Raw genomic sequence first — 24910 nt, forward strand, 5'->3', positions numbered from 1 at the left:
ACAAGTTCTTTAAGGTTAGGCAACAAAACTACAACTTCTTTAGGTTTAGGCAATAAAACTACAACTTCTTTAGGTTGGGGCAACAAAACTACAACTTCTTTAGGTTTAGGCAACAAAACTACAACTTCTTTAGGTTTAGTAAAAAAAAATACACCATATTTTACACATTGATGGTTTCACATGGAATGCGAACTCCAGTCTCGTGGGTTAAAACTTTATGTTCTGTGTACCATCTACCGTCCCGACCTTAACCCCTTGTGGAGATTCACACTATCTATACTACAGCATGTGACTTCCGCTTCTGCTCCTGTCATAATTACTACGGTCACTAGAGGTCGCTGTCGTGTCCTTTTATACCTTCTTTTGCTGATCTACCATGTGAATAGTTGATATCACCTACTAGTGGGTGTAGTAGGCCCATAATGACCCATATCTATGGGGCTTGTAGCGACTGATAACGCCTATTTAAAGTTACAGTTAAGGAGCAGTTTGACATTTTCACACTTATTCGCTCTGGTGGAAAGTTAACTGAGAAGATTGACACCACTTTCATCTGAGAGTGGTATCAATCTTGTCTGCCAGAAAGCAAATATTTCTCAAAATGTTAAAGTATTCCTTTCACCAATGAATTCTCTAATTTGATCTCAACTCCAGTTTTGCTGCAGTATTCCTCTCTCTCTCTCAATACACAGATATCACAGAGTTAGACCTGGGAACAGTCGGGTGCAGCAGCTGACACGGGGAACCTGATCCCTAGGCTTTCCAGCAGCACAGCTTGTGCACTGCAGACATTCCTGGCACACGGGGGTCATCATATCTTCCCTACTTCTACCTCAGTCCATGCCCTGTTTGCTTTCACATCTTCCTTTTCCATTAACACACCAGGTGGGGAAAACAAGTTGTCCTCCCTGCCATTTTATCCACCACCTTGTCGTTTCCTTCTCATCCTTTCATTCTTATTATATGAAATCTGTTCTCATTCTGCTTTTCTGCACATTAATCCAGACATAATTGAGTTTTCGTGTCTGTCTGGCCAGCCGACAGCCAGACAGGGGGTCAGTGTCTTGGATGGGACATGCAACGGTCTCACCATCTGTACAGTATGAATACAGCAGAATTAGAAAGCCCTTGCAAAATATTAGAGTGACAGTACAATAAGTGCACCAAATTTTACCTGAATAGAGAAAATTGATGTTTTCCAGCTGTCCAACAGTCTTGGTGACTTACAGTGAATTGATGATTTAGTTTGCAGCTTCAGGCTAACAATGAAGTTAATACGCTTTAGATAAAGATTGCAGCATTAAGTCATTTTCACAATATGTGAGATCCCCAGCAGGCCCACCCAGGTGTGATACATCTACTGTATATAGAACTGAAATTTGTGCACTTCTCAATATGTAGGTTATGGCACAGCTGGATGAGTACCTGCAAAAATCCATCCATACTCTGACCCCATGACACAGGTTGAGTGACCGCCCCCTCATTTGCATAATGAGGCAGAAATACATAAAAAAATGTAAAAAGAAATATATAAAGAAAAGAATACAGAAATAATAAGTTTGGGGAAATAATTATGGGGTGAAATGCAACAGGAAAATTATGTATAAATAAATATACACATTTAAAAACAAATATAACATAAATAATGAAATAAAATAAATGCAAAAAATAATAATAAATAAATATATAAAGGGGAAATGAAATAGAGGATTAAATAAATAAGGAAATTAATACAAAGATAAATAATAAAGAAGCAAATTAAAACATAAATATCAATTTATGTCACGTTTTATCAATTAATTAATGGCTACATTCATCTTCAATATTATTTTTTGATGACATATTTATTTATTTATCAAGTCGTTTATGTATTTATTCATTTATTTTTAATTTGGACAGGTTTTGTCATCCATAGATGAGTTGTGTCACTAATTTAACACAGAGGAAATGCATCACAGTAATGAACCATTAGTGACCAAATCCTTAGAAAAATTGTAATTCTGAAAGTTTGCTTGGAAAAAAGATTGTTCCAAAAAAAAAAAGTTCAGTCCAAAAGCACAGATGAGTCTTACCATTGTTCAGTAAATTGAAGGCACACGCTGACCTCCTCTGCTTGTGATCTGGGACCATATGTACATGCAAAATACTAAAAAGATCCCCCAAAACATCACCAAATGTCATAGCAACGAGAATGTGGTGTTACTTCTGAAATTGTATACAAAGTTCAGCTCCAGTTTACACCTGCTTAAAATACAAATCACACAAAGTGTAAGTTAAAGTGTAAGTCAACCCCTCCAAGATTTTACCAGTCAGTCAGAGCATTTGCCTGCAGCATCCTCACATCTCTAGTACGTGTCAAAGTGAGTATAGAGATGTCAAGAAAAATGGGGACTTAACAATACCGTAGAGGCAAAAGCATGCTATAAAACTCAAAGAGCAGACTCACCTTTCAAATACACAGCCTTAATGAATCCCTCAGCTCTGACGCGTGGTGATGCACACCTATTGTATCCAACCCAGTGACAGGTAGTCAATCCACATCAACAGAGATCCTGGGCTGAGACTCTGCTGCTGCTGCTGCTGCTGCTGCTGATCCACTGGACAAACTCAGTGTGTGCACAGTGGACTGTGTTAGTTGAGGCTCAGACGAGCTCTTACTAACTTTTCCCCTGGCTGCTCACACACCATCTGCATGCTGAGAAAGTCTCCGCTGTGAACAGGATGGCTGTCGTGGTCAGCACAGTCACACATGGGGCAGCATTACAGCAGGAGTCCGCCCAGACACACTCACACACAAACAAACACACACACACACACTCGCCCCTAACACTGCAGCCTAACTCCTCCAGTCATCCTGGCTGGTGAGACGCTCACGCTCAGTCTGAGAGGACTGTGTTGGCTACAGAGAGGAGGAGGGAGGGTGTGTGTGTGTGTGTGTGTGTGTGTGTGTGTGTGTGTGTGTGTCTATGTGTGTGAGTGAGTGTGAACATGTTTTAGGAAGTCTCAAGATGAGAGCTCTGACTAAGCAGAGCTCCAGCAGTAGAGCTTTCTCTTGTATTTCAGATTACACACAAGCAACTGGCTTGGTTTTTAAACTGTGTTCCTTCTTCCACTCAAAATGTTAACAGCCAAGCAAAACCCAAACTTTTCTATGTTGTTCATAATGTGGAATATATAAATCCTGAGTTCTTCCCCATATATATCATCTGTGAGTAATTCAGCACACAAACACAGAAAAGCTGCCCCAGTTTCAAGGCGTCTTCAAGATGTCGTATACAAATGACTGCGTGCGTGCAGCTTGACAAACATTTATTCAGGGACACTACTGGCCTCACTTTGGTGCAAGCCCAGCTGTATACACACCAGTGGAAAGTGCATCTTGTTTACCTGCTGGGAGGGGTCTAACATGTCTTCCTGTTCCATAGTGGTTCCTTTCTGAAGAAGAGCTTTTTTTATTTTGTGATGCACAGAAACAACAATGTGTATGATCTGTGGAGATAATGGATTCACTAAATTACTACTTTTACAAACTGAGGAATTCTGACATATGCAGGTACATTCCTGAGCTCAATTATGCAGTCATCAAGCTCCTTATGGACTCCCCAGAACCAGACAGACTATTGATTTATGACAAGAGAGCAAATCTCTTGAAAAAAAAGAAATGTTACTCTCTCAAAGATTCAGACGCATGGCTGTCATGCAAGCTCTGAAAAAGAAAATTAAGTGATTGTGTGTAATTATATATGAAAAAAAAGTTCTCTGGAGAGAAAAAACTGTTAACGGTTGGAAGACACTTCAATGCAGAGGATGAAGGATGAAGGAAGAATTTGTAATGTTGTTTTATAAAAGATAAAAACAAAGCAAAAACAAGTGTGTTAAAAGAATACGAATATTCCCCACCAAAAGAAGTCTATTTTCCGATGTATAAAATAATGAAACATGCAGGGTACAATTTATATTATCACCACAAGACAGATGCAGAACCTTAATGTATCGGCCACATCCCCTGCTCCTCCTGGAAAATGTAGTCATTACTAGTAAGGGAGGGGAATTCCAATCTATGTGGGAGGGGGCTGAACAATAATTACTTCCTCAAAATCAAATCACCAGGATGGGAATTAGTTCATTTATAAACTCGCGAACAGTACAGTATGTGAGCATGGCTGGATTATTGTGATATGATTCAACAGACGTGATCCTGGTTGAGGTTGTCAAGGTGTTAGAGGTTCAAGTGTTGGGTCAGGCTGAACATATTATCTATTTTTACTGTTTGAAATGCATAAATAAATGCATTAATAAATAAATAAATAAATACTTCTTCAAATAAATATAAGATAAATAAAGAATAAATGCAAAAATAAATAAATGTAAAATAAATGCAAAAATTACGCAAAATAAATCAATACATTTTAAAATTAATGAAAATAAATAAAAGGGACAATTAAACAGAATTTATTTATTTATTTATTTATTTACTTGTTCTTTATTTATTTTTTATTTGGGCAGGTTCCGTCCTCTATAGTAGTGAGGTCAACATTACGTTTGGACCAAAGAGTAGTACACTTCTGAATGCAAAGACCATGGTCAGATTTTGGCCTGATAAATCTATCTCCATTTCCCCCCATGTTTAACTGTTCTGTAGTGCCGGACTACCTGAGATCTTACAGGACATCTTGCATTGATAGCATTTGCTGCTACAGCGATCATTTTTTTACTTTTCTGTTACAGCACAATCTTTCTCGCGATCTAGACCAGTGGTTCCCAAACTTTTTGGCGTCTGATCCCTCAAAAAACAAATCCGTTTCTTGCGAGACCTCATCACAGTTGATGGTGATGTGTGGCTGTGTGTTGTGAACAGTTCAAAAGAGTAATTTTTCCCTCTGATGTTGTTATATTTGAAGTATTTTTAGAGGCCTGAAGTATCAAGAATTTCATATGAAAAACAAACAAATTAGCAAAAAGTCAGAAAAAATAAATACAATTTTGTGCAAAAGAAATATATATTTTTTTCCATCTTATTTGTATTAAACATCCTGAGGCCTGTCAGATTTATCTTGGGACCCTTTGGGGGGTCCTGACCCCTAGGTTGGGAACAAATGATGTAGACAATCCTGGCACTAACTCGGATCAATGCTCCATTTTCCACACTGGTTTTGCTGTGACCCATGCTCGCTCATGCACAGTAACCTTTAAGCATACTTAGAAGACTTATAGCTCCTCTTTGTTACTTTTTTATTACCCTATATATGTATATATAAAAAGTCGTTATGAAATGTAATGTCATGTCATTAAAAGAGTACAACTTTTGACTATTACTTTTTATATGCAGCTGTGCAAAGATATTTATATTCAACAGTCAACAGTGAGAATATAAAATCTCATCTCCACAGAGAAGATGAGTTTTCTAGGTGTTATGAAAAACCTCATTAGATGAAACGAAGATGAAATGAAATGTTGAGCACAAACAACAGTAGGCTCTGAGCCATCTGTCCTCAACCATCCTTCAGCATATGTTATTACATTTGAAGGACGTGGAATGCTGAACATGAAACACTGTGACCTTGTGACGTGAGAAGTGGCCATCCGAAAACAAACCGGGGCTGCATCTACTCCCATGAGATACTCTGGAGGATCTGATCCGATAGGAGATAACTCTTCAGATTAGAATGGATGAATCTTCACAGAGGAAGCCTCTGGGAATTGACATATTCTCAGTGGGTCTGCTGTTCTCATGGCCTCGCAGTCAGAGGTTTTGGACAGTTGGTGACTTCTGGGAAGATAATGAAAATCTTTGGAGGCCAGACAGACAGGAGGCCGTTCCCACTGGACCGGGATGACACTACAACTCATTTACTGTGATTTTAGGGCTTCTAATATTGCTGTATTTAGTATATGGTACTCACTTTTGTCCCCTTACTGCTCTGTACTTACAGCTCTAGGTTAATATTTTATATATTGCCCAGTTCTAGTGTGTGGCATGGCATGAATAGTCAATGGATCACATGACTCAGCCGATTGGACTGTTGTCAGGCTATTATACTATTATATTAATCTTGTCTCTAGGTGTAGGCTTCAGATAAGCCCAGTCGGTTTTTTGTCTCTTCCTGCACTGTATATTATTCTTTTTTTTTTTTTGTTATGTTATGTATTCTTAAATTGTGCAAAATAAATAAACAAATAAACAAATAAAAACAAATTAAATAGGCAGTTTTAGTTGCTAAAAGCCCCATAGATGTGGGTCAATAGGGGCCTGCTACACCCACTAGTAGGTTTTATCATCTATTCACATGGTAGATCACCGAAAGAAGGTATGAAAGGACGTATCATGAAAAACTCACTTTTTCAGTTCTTGTGCACATACATTTGGGTATCTTGAGAGCCTAAAAACCCGCAAACTGTGAAATAAGACAACCAAGTCAGTTTTTTGTGGGCTGTCTATCAGAAAACATGTGATTCAACAAGCCATTCAGATTTGTCTCCCCTTCCTATGTCACATGCAGCCTCATTTGAATATTCCGCCCACAGCTTGAGAACTACGTCTGCAAAGGTGCACCATATTTTTCTCTCAAGCCAATCAGAGCAGACTGGGCTTTTTTCGGGAGGGGCTCTTAAAGAGACAGGCGCTAAAACGGAGCGTTTCAGACAGAGGGTGAATACAGGTATATTCAGACAAACAGTATGAGAACAATAATGTATTTTTTGAACATTAAAGCATGTAAACATGTTCTAGTAGAAACCCCAAATACAAGTAGGAACTTGGTAATGAGCATGATATATCCCCTTTTAAACTAGATGATAATGTGTCAATGTAGTGTTTACAGCTAGTTTCTGATGCCCCCGAGTGGCCAAATCAGTTATTACAGGTTTAATATCCAAAAGGTGACAGTGAAATTAAAGCTTTTAGTTACAAGACCATCAGCACAACTCAAAGTAGTGAATAAAAACGTTGGAGGAACACTGGTGGCCTACAGGGGTTTGATTCAATTTAAGTGTGAGTGGGAACCATATGTTTCTCTAACCATAACACTCCTATTTCCTGTCAGCTTTCTACTGTCGACTCTTTAATCTCTAAAAGCATAAAATGTAAAAAAAAAAAAAAAAAAGGATTGTGAAATCATCTCTAAACCAGTTATAAAGTTTGAGGTCAGAAGTGAGAGGTCATCATCATCCATGAGTGAGATTGTTAATGGTAAGAGTTTACGTGAGGGAGTACACTATGTTGTTGTTTGTCGAGGTCAAGGTCACCCCCTACATTGTTTTTGTACGCGTCGCTGCTTGTTTCATTTTGTCTCCTGACCTCAATGGAGACAGGGTAATCTAGTAGGAAGGCTGTATCTCCTTCTCTCAACTTGCTGACAGTTGTTTTGAAAGGTCAGTGCAAACACACAGCCCTTCCTCCTTCCTCCTGTCTGCATTAGATTGAAAAATCCAGTTGACCTCCATAAACTGTTAACATGTCTCAACCTTTACATATGCCAATACAACAGTATATGAATTATCTATTAACAGCTACTGTATATGTCAGCATGGTAATGTTTCTTTCTTTTCAGTCCTTGGTTGTTTTATTTTGCTCTTATATAAAGTTGATTATTTACTACTGCAATCGTCTCATTTTCCATCAGAGATTGATGAAGCTGATCTTTTCTTCAGAGACAGTAGTTTATAGGTTTTTCTCCACACCAAAGATCACATCTCCTTCTTTTTCTTTGTGCAACGTTGCTCTCTGGTGGTGACTTCTAAAACTTTTGGATTAGGAATTTAAACAAGTTTATTTATAACTGTTTCTCTTTATCTTTAATGTTCTGCACACATTAATACTCTTAACTCTAATATTGTATTTGAGGAAATTGCTTTTATTAGTATTATGACAGTAGCCTATAATTAACATTAGGTCATTGCTGTAAAATCCTCATCAGACTTGTTATAAATAGACAGACATAAACCCAAATTAAGACATTCAAAGTAAAAACTCTTATTGCAGCATTTGTCAGAGCTTCAAGACAAACTGTCAAATAAATGCAAAATAACTGGATGATACAATACCATCAAAGAGCCACCAGAGGTCCATGTGTCACAGCACAAAGGGCACACAAAAATGAATCTCACAAACGTTACAAAAGCCGGTTCTGGACTAAATCACTGTGTTACTAATTTCACAGCTCTGAAAGGACATTTGTTTTATTGTATGATGTATATGTAATTTATTTAGTTTGCAAGTCCTAAAAAAATTCTTCGAAGTGTTATAATTGTGCAACCTTAAAGTACATACCAAATATACAAATTGAAAAAAAACTTGATTTATATTTATACATTCAAATCAGTTTTAAGTAACCTCAGCAGCTACATCAGGAATGCTACGTGCCTCTGCTGCCTCACACCTTCTTCAATAAAACTACCTGGGATATGCAGATGTATTAGTCGATTACTGATCAAACACAACAGTACCCCACTGTAACTTACTGAGATCATGCAGAGTGATATAATGAGTTTGTTGCCTCATTGCATTGTCAAGTTCTTGTTTTATGGGTCACGTATGACACCGTAGAGTTTAGGGCTGTCCTCCACCAAATAATTTCTTAGTCGACTAACACTCAATTGGGTTTTGTCAACTAATTGATTAGTCGTTCTAATCGACAGATCTGTAAAACTGAGTTTCTCCACAAAGAATCACACCAAAGCACATAAAAACACGACTAATCGACCAAAGAAATCTTAGTCAACTAAGACCAAAACAACCTTTTAGCTGACTACTTGACTGAGAGGGGGCTGCACTACAGTTTTTGACATGACCGTCCTCTTTATATTAAATGTATTTGGATATTATATGATTCTGGTCTGAATTTAATTTAAATTTTATGTGGCATGAAATATATAATAAATCAATATTTACTGTAATTAAAGCTTTTTAAGTGTCAAGTTTGCGATTCATATTTTTAATTAATTTAAATCTATTTTAATTTTAATCCAAGTAAGGGCTAACACATTTACTATCGCATATATCTAAATGTACTGTATTTATTTTAATTCTGTTGTTTTGATCACCCAATAATACATATCTATCTATCTATCTATCTATCTATCTATCTATCTATCTATCTATCTATCTATCTATCTATCTATAACTCTCTCTATATATATACACTATATGTGTACCAGTATATGTCTTGTTTATACCTACTGCTTTTGCCATATACATAATGTCTATATGCCATTATTTTTATATGTAACATATGGTTAAAAACAACTTAGTTGTACATGTTTATCTTCTGTTTACATTGGAAAAATACCAATAAAATGTTCCCCCCACAAAAAAAGTACTGTATTTCATCATTCACAAATTTACGAAATTGAGCAATCAACCCCTTATAATAACTTTTGCCAAATACTTACTTGACACTACTTTCTATAAACATCCAATCATCATGATCTCAGTAGTCAGAAATTATAATTTGGTTTGTGTGGATATGATCACATGATGTGATATTGTACACTCAAACAGATTGTTATTGACTCAGTATTCTCTCTGTACGTAGTGCAAATAGTAGGATGTGGTGGTTAAATGAAAGTATTCATGCTATTTATGACAAAGAAAAAAGAACAACATTTTTTAAGCTCCAATTAATGGTGATCAAAATGTAACTCCACCAGTCATTTAACTGGAAACCAACACTTAAAGTAGTACTATTACATGAAAAGACTACCTGGCCACCTATATTAACATTGTAACTCTCCGTAATACTGGTGTGTGATAATAAACCTGTTGGGAAAGGTTCCTCCTCACGTCACATTGACAAGAAACAGGACAATCCCTCCGGGGTCAGTAACCTGTCAGGTCGCTGAGGTCAAGGCTCCACACTCTTGTTTTGTCTTTTTACTGCAAGATGTCCCTGAGAACTGTTTAAAAAAAGAACCCCCTGAAACCCATGATCCCGACTGACTTAACTGTCTTTCAGAGACTCTAGTAGGTTCAGTTTTAGGGTCACATTGAAGACACAGATATCATATGAAACTACAAAACGTAAGGATGTCATGCTATCATGTTGGGAAGGAGGCTAAATAACGCTCCAAAGTTGGGCTAAATTTTAGCGAGAAAAAACTGGCATGGCCATTTTCAAAGGGGTCCCTTGACCTCTGACCTCAAGATATGTGAATGAAAATGGGTTCTATGGGTAAACATGAGTCTCCCCTTTACAGAGATGCCCACTTTATGATAATCACATGCAGTTTGGGGCAGGTTTCCAGCTTTCAGATGATGTACACCACTTCTATGTGACATATACTGTTGACCTCCTATTTCTCCCTAAAGACCCCCTTAACCCCCCTAAAAAAGACAAAAACGGGTCTATTGTGGGTCTCAGAGGGTTAAAGGGCTTCTTGTTCCTTTTCATGACCCTCATTTTAGGTATCTGCTATCAACGTAATCAATCTCGCCGCTTCATTTCCTCGTTCACAGTGTTTACGTGTTGTCTCCGTTGAGCCATGTCATTCTGCAGCTACAATAAACAACCTGTTGAGGGAGGGAACAAACTGTAAATACCAGAACATCTATTTGCAGTAAATCAGTGTTATTTACTACTCCATTCACGCACCTTTGTTTCTGCAGAGGCGGCAGTGACGTGTTCAGGGAGTCAGATAAAGGGTATTTCTCACCAACGCTTTCCTGTTATTTTCCAGGGTCCTTTGTTTGGTTGCGAGGCCTCGGCCTGTCCGTTCTCAGGGGAACGAGAGGAACATTCGAGCCCCGAGCACTTGTGAACACTCCTGGCCTCGTACACAGATTGCTCCCATACCTGTCTGCATCACTGTGTGTGTGTGTGTGCGTGTGTCACCTTGTCCTTGGATTAAGGAAATACATCCCTGAAGTGAATTCATGTCCGTTTCAGACAACTTTATATGCTTTTAATTCCACGATACATTCATACACAATAATGTTTTGATTCATAATCATTAAGCTTAAACGTCAAAATGAGAAGAAAGAAATGACCTGCATTGATTTAAAGTTTGATGCTGCAGATTTTATAGTTTTAAAGCAAAAGGTGTGATGTCTTTTTTAAATTTGCATCTCTAATTCTTCATTTCCCACTTTTTTTTTTACTGAGGAGATGATTTAAAAATATAACGTGGATCATAGTCATAGAATAACACTTTGTCACTCATATGCATCTGATTAATAAGTACATTAAAATTTAAAATTTGTCTCCAGGAGCTTGTTTGCTGGGTGTTTATTTATTTATTTATTTATCTAAAAGGATTCCCATTAGCTAGTCTTCCTGGGGTCCGAAATCCAGTACATCATATTTATCATATACATACTTTATACAACATCACATCTGTCTAACGTTACGTTCATCTCATATTCACCTCTAACTGCGTTATATTTAGAAAGTGCTCATTCAAATGTCCCCAACATTTATTCATTTTACATTCATTTACATCATCTATAATTAATTAGCCTCAAGGGCCATTATCAGGAAAAAAAGAAGTACATTATCATATACATACTTTATACAACATCACATTTGTGTTAGGATATGTTCAACTCATATTCACCTCTAACTGCATTACATAAAGAAAGTAAAGTGGTCATTCAAATTCCCCAACATTCATTCATTTTACATTCATTTACATCATGTATAATTATATATTTATAATTGTTTAGGTGTCAAGCTTTCATTTTAATATGAATTGATTTAAGTGGATGTGAAGTGTCCAATGCAGTTGTATGTCACTTATAAATTCCAGGCTTTTTCAAGAGTGTCTCTTGACAAAAAGAAAAAAAAAAAAAATCCTTGCTTTTAAATTCCCGTCCTGGGCAGACACAACAACAACAGGAAGAAGGGCCATTTTCACAGGTGTCAGGAAGCACAGGAAATAAACAAGCTTGGATACTGGAAAACATTTGTGTCAGAGTCAGAGGTGAGGCTAATAAGAGATATTTATAGCTGGGACGGGATTATTGTGCAGCTCCGGGCCAAAATGTTTGACCTGATTTTGATTTCCATTAGATGTTTAATCAAGGGATCAAGGGTCACTTCTCATGTTTGAGGTTTCATTCTAACCATAAAACCACAAAGACAATGCATATTTGATTGAATCATTGTGGTGACCTAATTTACTGCATTTCTCACAGACCAGTTTATGTGAACATATTTCATTTTTTAAATGTAGGAATACCACAATATAACTTTGTTGAGTCAATTCACAAAATGCATTATAAACTCAGATAATGTATTACTGTGATCAAGATATTTATCGAAATACAATATGATTTCCTAATTAACACGCTAAATAATTAAAGGATTTGAGACTTTGATGTATTTAAAGCTTAGTCATGATGTTAGTCCCCATAGTAGCCATTTCATTGTAGTGAGACCACTTTTTGAAATTAAACCTCACTGTATAAAATGACCTGTGGTGACCTCTAGGATAATCACAGACTCATGAAACTTTACAGCCACAAACTACAGACCTAGGGCATTCAGAAGATCGATGGCTTTCATAGTTAGATTTCACAATAATGGGGTTTCTGAGCAGTTTACGCAACAGAAGTGCTCGCCATCCAATCGCTGCAAAAAATGCAATTCTTGCAGAAATCTCCAAAAGTCAAAAGTTTTTGAAACCAAATCACAGCATGGCCTTTTCTATGGTGTTCCCCAAGGTCTTGGTGTCTTAATTTCAATTCTCGAGTGGTAAATCTTTTTTAAATTTAGCATCGAATCTGTGTAACAAATGATATCAACCCAAAAATTGCTGCAACAACTTATGAGACATAATAGAGCATGGGAATGGAAAACATATACTTCTATCATAATGTTCTAAGCCCTTATACACTTTGACAATTCATTTTAAACAATTAAATAATTCCTAATTCATGTTTATTTCTGTACAACTTGACACACAGTGCTGAGCAGCATCTCAAATTAATCCTCAGGTTTCCAGCTTTCAGATGGTATACACCACTTCTATGTGATATCTACTGTTGACCTGCTATCCCCCCCTAAATACCCCCCAAAAACTGGTCTATTGTGGGTCTCAGAGGGTTAAGCAATATCTCAAAATTATTTTTTTCCCACGCTAACAAATGTAAGTGCTGTCTGCTATGGTTGTATTTTAGTACAGCTGTATAGGCAAAGCTGAGTTGCTTCTCCATGTAGCTGCAGAGAAACTTCCCCAAATTCTCTCCCGTCTGTGATTCATAAAGCCAGTAAACCCGTCCTTGCTCTTCACTTCTTCTCATGCTATTAGTGGTGAAAGTATTTTTCTTCCACATGGGAACAGACAATATTTCACCATTTGTGGAAGTTGAGAAAGTAGGGCGTTCCAAGACTTAAGAGTTAAGGATGCCTGAAAAATTCTCAGCGCTTTCTGCTCTTGAGTTTGGATGTGCCACTGACTTCATATCATCATGGGAAACAAGAGCTCCTTCTACTCAGAAGACATATTTCTATCCAGACTTCTTAGCATTTTTATACTGTTCAGAGAAGCTTTTTTTCTCCGCCTCCCATAAATAGATCCCTCTAATGTCATCCTTGAGAATATCAACGTCTCCTCCTCTTTTTTCACAGAACTCACATTCAGAATTTAATTTGCTTCAGTTTCTGGGCAAATTATTTTACTCTGCAACATGTGGACATGTCAAATTCTTATAGAAATAGTGTATTAAGTCTACACACAAGTTCTTAAGTGCACATGTCTGAGATCCTATTCTGTATTCTCACTCAAAGTCAGCCAGCATTTGATTCCAGTTGACTTATTTATGGACCAATCCATGAGATAACATGTTTAAGTGAGAACATTAAAGCTTCGGTAGGCAGTATATTTTTGGCATCATTGGGCAAATATTCCATAATAACCTTTCAGCATATTGTAATTCAAGTGTTCTGAGAGAAAACTAGACTTCTGCACCTCCTCACGGCTGTTTTCAAGCCTTACAAAATCTACTTATGACCAACCACAGGTCATTTCAGAGAGAGAGAGAGAGAGCGTTCCTATTGGCTGTGCTCCGGCTGGTGGGCGATGCTTGGTATTTCCTCAGCAGATCTCAACATGGCTGCCGGGTCACAAACTTTCTCATTTTACAGCTAAACAGTACACTACAAGATGCTTCTGAAAACATTTGAGGAGAGAAATAGACATTACAGTAACAGAATATTGATTCATATTCAATCAGCGCTGCCTAGTTTGACTGTTTGATTGGAGTTTGTGAGTGATTGACAGCTGCTCATAGACAGCAAGGCTCCGGCTCGGCTCTGATTGGTTGTTTTCCTTGAGACACATGTTTTTTTTCAGATTACTGATTAAAAATCATATTTGCTCTATTTCTACCCACTGCAGCTTTAATCCCAACAGCCACAAAATGTGCAACTTAAAGTATGTTAGCATGACATATAATAACAAATACTTTTCCTGTTTTCAACCTTCACTCACCTGGTGTATGAATTCAATTCTCCAGTGCCAGTACTGGGGTTGTAATTAATGTAATAATGAAGTTAATGAAGAGAGAATCTGTCTGATAGATATCAGTCGATCAGTCTCTGCATCATTCGTGCAACTAGGTCTTTACAGTATAGAGCAAAGCAATATGAAAGTACTAAAAATACTCAAAACAACAGGAAAAAAATGTTCTCTTGGCTTCAATTCCAGCGTTTTATCTGATGAAATCCAGCCAACTGCTCATCACCTGGATTATACTGAAGAAGGATGCAAAGAGAAAAGAACAAAGAGATCCCTGAAGAAACTCCAGCAAGGACACAACTGCAGAGTGTTGTACAGACTTTTACAGTAACAATAAATGACGATAAACTGAAGTATGCAGCCGAGACAATGCTGTTACTATAGTCTCTAAATCACTTCTTTAATTTACTCACTTTTGCAGTTTCAATTGACTTTATACTTTTGATCATTATTTCTTTCCCCTTGTGTGATTGTGTGATATGTGTCTTTTATTTTTACAGCATTTTTATTTGTTTTGCAGCACAGACGTGTGTAAGTCACCCTACAATTAATTGAATGGCGTATATGGATAGAGTCTAGGGCTACAACAGAGTATTTCATTGTCAACTAATCTGTCAATACTTTCTCGATTCATCGATTAGTTGTTTGGTTTATTAAACGTCAGAAAAATTGTGAAAATGGTGGATCAGTGTTTCCCAAAGCCCAAGATGACGTCCTCAAATGTCTTGTTTTGTCCACAACTCAAAGATATTCAGTTTACTGTCATAGAGGAGTAAAGAAACAAGAAAATATTCACATTTAACAAGCTGGAATCAGAGACTTTTTCCTTAAAAAAATGACTCAAACTGATTAATCAAAATAGTTGGTGATTAATTTGATAGTTGACAGCGAATCAATTAATCCTAGCAGCTCTAGATGAGTTTACTGTGTATTCCACTTATTTAGATGCCATTAACCTTTGCGTGAAATATAAATCTGCAATGGCCTAGTTTATCATTATTGATTACTGCACAATTCAGGGTTTTTAGATAATACAATAACTGTATCCAGTGATGCATCACTAATCAAGTTAAATGAAATCAAGTGACAAGAGTCAGTGATAACTTTGGTTTAATTGTAAGAGCATTCTTTACATTGGCTGGTGTCATATACATGATATCTTCCATGTCTGCATTTCATATATACAGTACAAATAATACATCATTGTGGAAAACCTCAAAATGTTTATTGGACAACAATGAATCAATGACAAATATTGCTGTGTCCAGTTTGAAAATAAATGTCTTTGTCTTGTGACATTAACTCTCATTTTCTCAACAAGAATGTATGAAGGCACACTAAATGAGACAGTGAAGCTCATGGTAAAACAGACGACAGGATCATCTTGACAAACAATAACAGAGAAATAAAGAATGACATAATCTGCATATTTCATTAGAAAAGATGCTTTGTGTCAAACGAGGACCCAACAAACCAAATAAAAGCTTCCGACTGCTGTAAAAAAGTTTTTTCCTCGTTTAACATAATAAAATATATCTTTCAGTTCATTTATAAGTTAATGCTACATTTACACTGAATAGATTCAGTCTTGTCAGCACTTGTCAGCGAGGCCGCTTTGGAGTCGTGTGTTGATCTGTGCTCTGGACAGAGCTGACCTCTCCTGAGCCCACCTCGACCCCTGGAAACACAAGAGAAAGGTTCATTTTTCAATTCAGTTTAGTCTATTTGTCAAGACATTTGATTGCTAATTGCCCACTGAGGATTTATCTTTAGTCTAAGAAGTGTCACTCTTTACCTTCTGGAGTCTCAGTCTTGAGCTTGCCAGCGATTTTGGCAAAGAATTTGAGGGTGAGACAAGCTCCTGTCTCCCTGTCACAGATGCCACCTTTGCAGTTGCATGTCTTGCGGCACTCAAGCCCATAGGTCCCATACAGGCAGTCTGCAAAGAAACAACACATTATTCTATATAGTAATCTGCTTTGTCTTGTAGAAAAAAGGTCCTGACTGGATCTGATATGGGGGCCCGATTCTGTAGTGTTGCATGCAGACTCATATTCACAGTCAAAATCAGTGTTAATATTCATATTAATATCATTGTGTATTTGTGTTCTATATTTTCATGCTTTGGCAACATTTTTTTTTTTTTTAAACTTTCTTGCCAATGAAGGCAAGGCAAGGCAACGCAACTTTATTCGTATAGAACATTTCAACAACAGGGCAATTCAAAGTGCTTTACATAAACATTCAAGAACATTGCGACAAAGTGCAAAAGAACATTAAGACATAATTAAAACAGTTATAAAAACACTAAAGATTAGAAAATAAAAGCAATCTAAAATAAAAGCTAGGATAGAAGCTAAAATAGAATATAACACATAAGAGTAAAAGCTCTATTGCAGTATAAGATCATTATCTGGTTTAATAAAAAGGCAGCAGCAAACAGGAAAGTTTTAAGCTTTGATTTAAAAGAACTCAGAGTTGGAGTTGGTCCTGCAGGTTTCTGGGAGCTTGTTCCAAATATTTGGTGCATAAAATCTGCATGTTTAGTTCTGACTCTGGGGACACTAAGCAGACCTGATCCAGATGACCTGAGAGGTCTGGATGGTTCATAACATAACAGAAGATCAGTAATGTATTTTGGCCCTAAACCATTTAGTGCTTTGTAAACCAGCAGCAGTATTTTGAAATCAATTCTGGCTTCAAATGAAGCCACTTTGAAATTGAAATTGATAAAGAGAAATGAGCCATAGACAAAAAAAACTGCAAGTGTTGCATGAGCATTGATGTTTGAACTCCAAACCTCTAATGGGGCTAAAATACCAAGTTAAATTCCCAAATTGTATTTGAAGAAATCATGCACAAGTCTGCACATGTGCCTCTATAACCATTGGTTGTATGGCAACGGTGCTATTGTGAATATTCAATAAATAGAGCCTAAATAACACAATTGCCATAAGAGCCTAAATAAGAGCCTAAATAACATAATTACCCATTGTTTTTTGTTTTTTTTTACTTTCATGCCAATGAAGTGAATTGAAATTGATAAAGAGAAATGAGCCATTGACAAAAAAAAAAACTGCAAGTGTTGCATGAGCATTGATGTTTGAATGTCTCAACTCCAAACCTCTAATGGGGCTTAAATACCAAGTTAAATGCCCAAATTGTATTCGAACAAATTATGCACAAGTCTGCACATGTGCCTCTATAACCATTGGTTTGTATGGCAATGGTGCTATTCATTATTAAGCCTAAATAACATAATGAGATACTGCATTTGGTGCAGCAGGGCAATCACATAAACGCAGCATAAAATAGCACACTATATAAAGGCACATTAAGACTGTGAATGTATACCTTTGCATATCCCATATTCGTCTCCATAGTCGTCCTCATCCTTGTAGAACTCGCAGAATAATCCCGGTCCGCACTTCACCCCGTGCATCCCGGACACGGTGCGGTAGCAGTGCTCTCCTCTGCCGGCTGCACACACCTGGCAACAGCCGCAGTCATCCAGGACGCTCCGTGCGCAGCGCTGCGTGCCACCACCACCACCACCACCTCCACCACACCGCTCTATGTTGCATCGGTCCGGGCAGTTCACCGCGTACTTGACATTGGCGCTCCACGCCTCGGCATCCCGCACTATGAGTGAGGACAACACTGTGGTGATGAGGAGGAGGAGGAGAGACATGACTGTGCAGCAGAGAGAGAGCTCCTCAGGCTGCTGGTCTTGTGGATGCCTGGAGACAGATGCAGCACCTCTGTGAGCGTGAGAGTGACCTCTGGCTCATCAGGTTGGATGGTTATCAGCGATGAACAACTTTGTTTTGCAGCTTTGCTCTCGTCAATTTCCTCATTCCGGTGTTGTCGTCCCTTTTTGTCAGTCAGCCCCCCTTTTTTTTTTTTAGAGATCCGGCTTGGAAGTGCAGGATTAACTCTGGACCGCCATCCAGGAATTGAAATGCGTGTGACCTGATGTCATAAGTTATCTTTGGGTTTGTTGTTTTTGTGTGTTTGTGTGACTGACCCCCAAAAACTCGTGACTGGCTGGCTCTGGCTTTGAAGAATCACATTTTGATGTTAGGATGTTTTTTTTAGTCACAACATCCCCATGATTGGAAATCATATTGACAATGTTTAACAAGAGAAATCATCTTGTAAAAGCTCACAGAATAGTTAATGAGGTTGTGTCTAAAGTTTAAAAGTGAAAATTAAATGTAAAAATAGCCTGTTTTATAACTGTTTTTTAAAGCATATTATTATCCTTATTTTTTAATAGGCATTCTGTAACAGTAAGAAGGAACTGACTAAAAATAAAACATGCAGATGTAACATGTAACAGCAGTTGAAACCAATATTGTCGGTCTTTCTAGTGTGTTGATTTTGGTTTTGATTTTTCTTCCTTTTTTAAAAGTTGTTACTTTTATAATGGTAAATAGTTTTTTCTCATGTCATGCCATGTCATACTAGCATGTCAAGAAGGAGGCTAAATAACGCTCCAAAGTTTGACTAAATTTTGGTGAGGAAAAACGGTCCCTTGACCTCTGACCTCAAGGACATTATGCATTTTTTTTTCACAGGCCGAGTAATAAACCTTATGACAAGTAAACTATGTGTAAAATAAGCGGATTACTCCTTTAAAGGTGCTATTGATAGCACTGATAACATCCAGTCATTAGATGTCACATTCTCCCTCCTCTGTTCCACTGCATTCACTTCACAACAAGTCGTTGCCAGGCACTTACTGTCAATCTCAGCCATTTATCTGTTTTTTTCCACACTAACTGACGACTCAGAGACACAGTATCACAAGATACCAATGTTGTTTTACTAGTGGCTCACAAGCCTTGTTAGAAGTGGGAACCAAATGTCAGATATCTTCCACAGAGATAAACAAAACATTCATTTTGGACCCACCAAAATTTTAAAACGATTAATTCACAATCATAATTATTTTTTTAAAAATAACAATAGAACATTAATACATTTGTTTACAAATTGATTTATTAATCTATGAATAAATTGACTAAATTACAAAGTAATTCATTATTTGACATTTTAATTGGCAATAAAATGAGGAATTATAAAAATAATTTACAAATGAAATATTAATCCATCAATAAATAGTTAAAATTAAAAAGGATTTACAAAAAAACCCATAAAACAGTCAATGAGTACATCAATGGCTACAATGGCTATTTTTATTGTACAATTATATATTAATCAATTAAATGCTTTATTACTATTTATTTGACTCTTGTGGTCCTCCATAGCTGCCTGTCTATTAAAATCAATAAAAGAAAAATAAATAATAGACTCTGTTCAGCACAGCAGCTTCTTTTTTATTGATATAAATATTAAAGACTGAACCGGATACATTAAAAAAATATATATATATATATTTAAAGGTCTTATTGATAACATTTTATGTATATGAATCTTTAAAAATATATATTATTATTATTATAATAATAATAATAATAATAATAATAATACATCCACCGAGCCTTTATCAATATGCAGAATAAAAGTATGGCTTTTCCTTAAATAAATAATTATGACTGTGTATTAATCTTTTTTTTAAAATTTTGGCATTTCCAAAATAAATGTTTTGTTTTATCTCTGTGGAAGATATCTGACATTCAATTTTAACTTGCAATAAAAGGAAGAATTAAAAAAAGAAAAATTACAAATGAAATATGAATCCATCAATAAATAGTTCAAATTAAAAAGGATTTACAAAAAACACCACAAAACAGTCAATAAGTACATCAATGGCTATTTTTTTTATTGTACAATTAGTTATTAATCAATTAAATGCATTATTTACTATTTATGTGACTCTTGTGGTCCTCCATAGACGCCTGTCTATTAAAATCAATTAAAGAGCAGCTTCTTTTTTATTGATATAAATATTAAAGCCTATTCTTAACCGGATACATTTAAAAAAAGAAAAGAAAAAAAAGAAGATATTTAAAGGTCTTATTGATAATATTTTATGTATATGAATCTTTAAAAATAATAAGAATAATAAATTATTATTTTTATTATTATTATTATTAATAATAATAATGATAAGAATAAGAATAAGAATAATACATCCACAGAGTCTTTACCAATATGCGGAATAAAAGTATGGCTTTTCCATAAATAAATAATTATGACTGTGTATTAATCTTTTTTAAAGTTTTGGCATTTCCAAAACAAATGTTTTGTTTATCTCTGTGGAAGATATCTGACATTCGATACAAAAAACACCATAAAACAGTCAATAAGTACATCAATGGCTAAGGCTATATTTATTTTACAATAGTTATTAATCAATTAAATGCATTATTACTATTTATGTGACTCTTGTGGTCCTCCATAGCATCCAATCTGGATTAAAAATAGAAGAAATGTATATATTATTTTTGATTTATTGATTATTATTTTCAATTTACTTATCTTTTTTTTAAATCTTTTTTTGTCCTTTCCTTTTTAAATTTTTTTACAAATTAAATATTAATCCTTCAATAAATAGTTCAAATTAAAAAGGATTTACAAAAAACACCACAAAACAGTCAATAAGTACATCAATGGCTACAATGGCTATTTTTACTGTACAATTAGTTATTAATCAATTAAATGCATTATTATTATTTATGTGACTCTTGTGGTCCTCCATAGCGTCCAATCTGGATTAAAAATAGAACAAATGTATATATTATTTTTTATTTATTTATTATTATTTTCAATTTACTAATCTTTTTTTTTTTTTAATCTTTTTTTTTCCTTTCCTTTTTAATTTTTTTTTACAAATGAAATAATAATCCTTCAATAAATAGTTCAAATTAAAAAGGATTTACAAAAAACACCACAAAACAGTCAATAAGTACATCAATGGCTACAATGGCTATTTTTATTGTACAATTACTTATTAATCAATTAAATGCATTATTATTATTATTATTATTGTGGTCCTCCATAGTGTCCAATCTTGATTAGAAAATAGAAGAAAAATAAATGATATAGATAAATAAAAACATGATGGTGTTGATGATGTCACTCCGAGACACAAGATGGCGCCCATACATCACTGGTTGCACACATCAGTGGTTTAAAATTGAAGCCCACGAAGAAGAAGAGGAAAGAGGAGAAGGTTGATATGATATTCACGTCCAAGGGAGACCTCACCGGGACGGGACAGGTAACGCATTAAACCATTTATATGACCATTTACAGTCAAGGTAACTTACATGTGTATTTTATTTATTACATGTGAATATTATATATATATAATAGTGTTTTTGCTGAGAGCTGTCAGCCAACCAGCGGAGGGGCTTGGTCGGTGTTTGACAGTTATGGAGGAGCAGACTAGCAACTGCACTGCAGCCAGCCGTTAGTCAGCTTCAGCCGTTAGTCAGCTTCAGCTGTCACCGAGCAGATGCGGTAATAACCGTTAACCGGTGTTTGGCAACGACAGACTGCGTTTCACATTCGTCTCTTTATATTTGGTGGAGCGAATAGCTAAAGGTTTAATGTCACACTAAGCTAACCATGTATAAGCTAGAGAAGGTAGAGACGTTATGTAGCTCGTGTTTTGTGCTGAATACATCTATCTAGTGCTAACATTAGTTAGCCATTGGATAGATGCTTATTGTGGTCAGGGTTGTTGTCGTGGCAACAGAGCAGCACAAACGTTCTTTTGGCTCAGCAACTTCCTCCAGCTGATTCTGGATGACTTTCAAAAGCCCTGGATGATCACCTCTTGGCTCAGCCACTTCCATCAAAGTGAAGCAGGATGGATGGTAGAGCTCCTGTAGATTGAGGCCAGCTATCCTGTAAATAAAATGTAATCTTGGCCACATTATATTCCCATTATTACATTATAAGATAAGATAAGATAAGATGAACCTTTATTAATCCCCTGCAGCTGTCAGACTCCACAACCAACCCTGTTTTTTGCACTATCCCCTTTGCTGCTGTACACTGCAAATTCCCCCACTGTGGGACTAATAAAGGAATATCTTATCTTATCTTATCTTATCTTATCTTATCTTATCTTATCTTATCTTATCCAATGCTAACATTAGTTAGCCATTGGATAGATGCTTATTGTGATCAGGGTTGTTATCGTGGCAACAGAGAGCACAGCATCTTCCTCCAGCTGATTCCTGGATGACTTTCAAAAGCCCTGGATCATCTCTTGGCTCTGCCACTTCCATCAAAGTGAAGCAGGATGGATGGATGGTTGAGGTCCTCCCAAATAGCTCTTGTAGATTGAGGCCAGCTAACCTGCAAAAACAAATGTAACCTTGTCCACATCCAGGTTAGGGTTAGGACTTTTCAGAGCTTTTCTTTGTCTAGTTTCAGTTTGAATTTAATATCTACCATCCATCTACCAGGATGGATGGTAGAGGCCCTCCCAAATAGCTCTTGTATATTGAGGCCAGCTAACCTGCAAAAAAAATTTAATCTTGGCCACATTATATTCCCATTATTACATTATAAGATAAGATAAGATAAGATAATATTTTTTTCACTTTATAGACTGCACATACATACATATTACATTTATTTATTGTACATACTACATTTATTTATTGACGGACTGTACACACTATGTTCCCCCATTCAATCTGTATCTTTTATATCTCTATTATTGTTTTCATAATTTTTGTATACCTTTACCTCTCCTGTGTTTCACTCTGTTTGCTGATGTTTGCTGATGTTGCTGCTTTGACACCTGAATTTCCCTGCGGGGATTAATAAAGGTTCATGTTATCTTATCTTATCTTATCTTAAGATGAACCTTTATTAATACCCTGCGGCTTTCAGACTCCACAACCAGCCCTGCTCCCAGTAGACCACTTACACTCCAAAAAACTGACAATAACCTGATATTTCCAGGTGGAATTTCATTCATTCATTCATTCTCACTGTGCAATATCATTTTCCACTTGTGCAATTTTGTTAATAGTCTGTTTATTGCCAATACTGTATATACTGCTTCTATTTTTTATACCTCCTTCTATTTAAATGGTTCATATTTTGTTACACTTTATTTAGCTCTTTTTTTTTTTACTGTGTTAGCTGATGCATCTTGTTTTTTGCACTATCCCCTTTGCTGCTGTACACTGCAAATTTCCCCACTGCGGGACTAATAAAGGAATATCTTATCTTATCTTATCTTATTTTATCTTATCTTATCCAATGCTAACATTAGTTAGCCATTGGATAGATGCTTAATGTGGTCAGGGTTGTTGTCGTGGCAACAGAGCAGCACAAACGTCCTTTTGGCTCAGCAACGTCCTCCAGCTGATTCTGGATGACTTTCAGAAGCCCTGGATGATCACCTCTTGGCTCAGCCACTTCCATCAAAGTGAAGAAGGATGGATGGTATAGAGGTCCCTCCCCAAATAGCTCTTGTAGATTGAGGCCAGCTAATCTGCAAAAAAAATTTAATCTTGGCCACATTAATATAAGATAAGATAAGATATTCCTTTATTAGTCCTGCAGTGTACAGCAGCAAAGGGGATAGTGCAAAAAACAACATGCATCAGCTAACACAGTAAAAAAAAGAGCTAAACACAGTGTAACAAAATATGAACCATTTAAATAGAATGAATTATAACAATAAGAGCAGTACATACAGTATTGACAATAAACAGGCTATTAACAAACTTGCCCAAGTGGAAAATGATATTGCACAGTGATAATGAATGAGTCAATGAATGAATGAAATTCCGCCTGCAAATATCAGGTTATTGTCAGTTTTTTTGGTGTGTAAGTGTAAGTGGTCTACTGGGAGCAGTGCTGGTTGTGGAGTCTGACAGCTGCAGGAAGGAAGGACCTGCGATAGCGCTCCTTATTATATTCCCATTATTACATTATAAGATAAGATAAGATAAGATAAGATGAACCTTTATTCCCGGGGGGGAAATTCAGGTGTCAAAGCAGCATAGCGCAGATACAGAGGTACAGGTGTACAAAAATATTATAAAACAATAAATAGAAATAGCGAATATACATAGGCAAGATTAATAAATAAGGAAAATAGTTGCGAGAGCATGTGTAACTTCAGCTGATCAGTATTGTGACAACTTTTTGGAGAAACAAGACTCTTAAAATATGTGTGAATAAGTTCAGAAACATGTTGACATATAGCTTTGTGTACTGTAAAATGCCTCACCTACTAACTCAGACCAATTAATCAATTATCACAATAGTTGTCAACTATTGTGATAAAGGATCAATTGGTCTGAGTAATTTTTAAAAATGTTGAACCTTGAGTGGTTTAATTGTGTCGTAATCAATAATGATAAACTATGCCATTGCAGATTTATATTTCAGACAAGAGTTAATAGCGTCTAAATAAGTGAAATATACTGTAAAGTCTGTTAGAGCTGCTATGATTAATTGATTTGTTGTCAACTATTACATTTATTGCCAACTATGTTGATAATTGATTAAT

General features: G+C 36.1%; 3 protein-coding genes across 4 annotated transcripts in view; 1 reads left to right on the plus strand and 2 right to left on the minus strand.

The window, feature by feature from the left end:
• arhgap24 (Rho GTPase activating protein 24) overlaps window positions 1–2884 on the minus strand; it is a 78254-nt gene extending 75370 nt beyond the window's left edge. Inside the window, exon 1 of the mRNA XM_074618750.1 lies at window positions 2447–2884. The gene's annotated coding sequence lies outside the window, so the exon portion shown is untranslated. The remainder of the gene's footprint in view (window positions 1–2446) is intronic.
• Window positions 2885–15547: 12663 nt separating this feature from the next.
• On the minus strand, window positions 15548–18306 carry esm1 (endothelial cell-specific molecule 1). The gene is made up of 3 exons (XM_074617992.1): window positions 17809–18306; window positions 16250–16393; window positions 15548–16132 (listed from the first exon to the last, which is right to left on the minus strand). The coding sequence occupies exons 1-3, from the start codon at window positions 18143–18145 to the stop codon at window positions 16056–16058; spliced, it is 558 nt and encodes a 185-aa protein (XP_074474093.1). The 5' UTR covers window positions 18146–18306; the 3' UTR covers window positions 15548–16055.
• Window positions 18307–21509: 3203 nt separating this feature from the next.
• Window positions 21510–24910, plus strand: part of LOC141757885 (putative E3 ubiquitin-protein ligase HERC1) — a 49446-nt gene continuing 46045 nt past the window's right edge. For both annotated transcript variants that reach the window (XM_074618793.1, XM_074618794.1), the window contains exon 1: window positions 21510–21643. The gene's annotated coding sequence lies outside the window, so the exon portion shown is untranslated. The remainder of the gene's footprint in view (window positions 21644–24910) is intronic.

Source organism: Sebastes fasciatus, chromosome 19, assembly GCF_043250625.1.
Source record: "Sebastes fasciatus isolate fSebFas1 chromosome 19, fSebFas1.pri, whole genome shotgun sequence".
In the NCBI taxonomy this organism is placed as follows: domain Eukaryota; kingdom Metazoa; phylum Chordata; class Actinopteri; order Perciformes; family Sebastidae; genus Sebastes; species Sebastes fasciatus.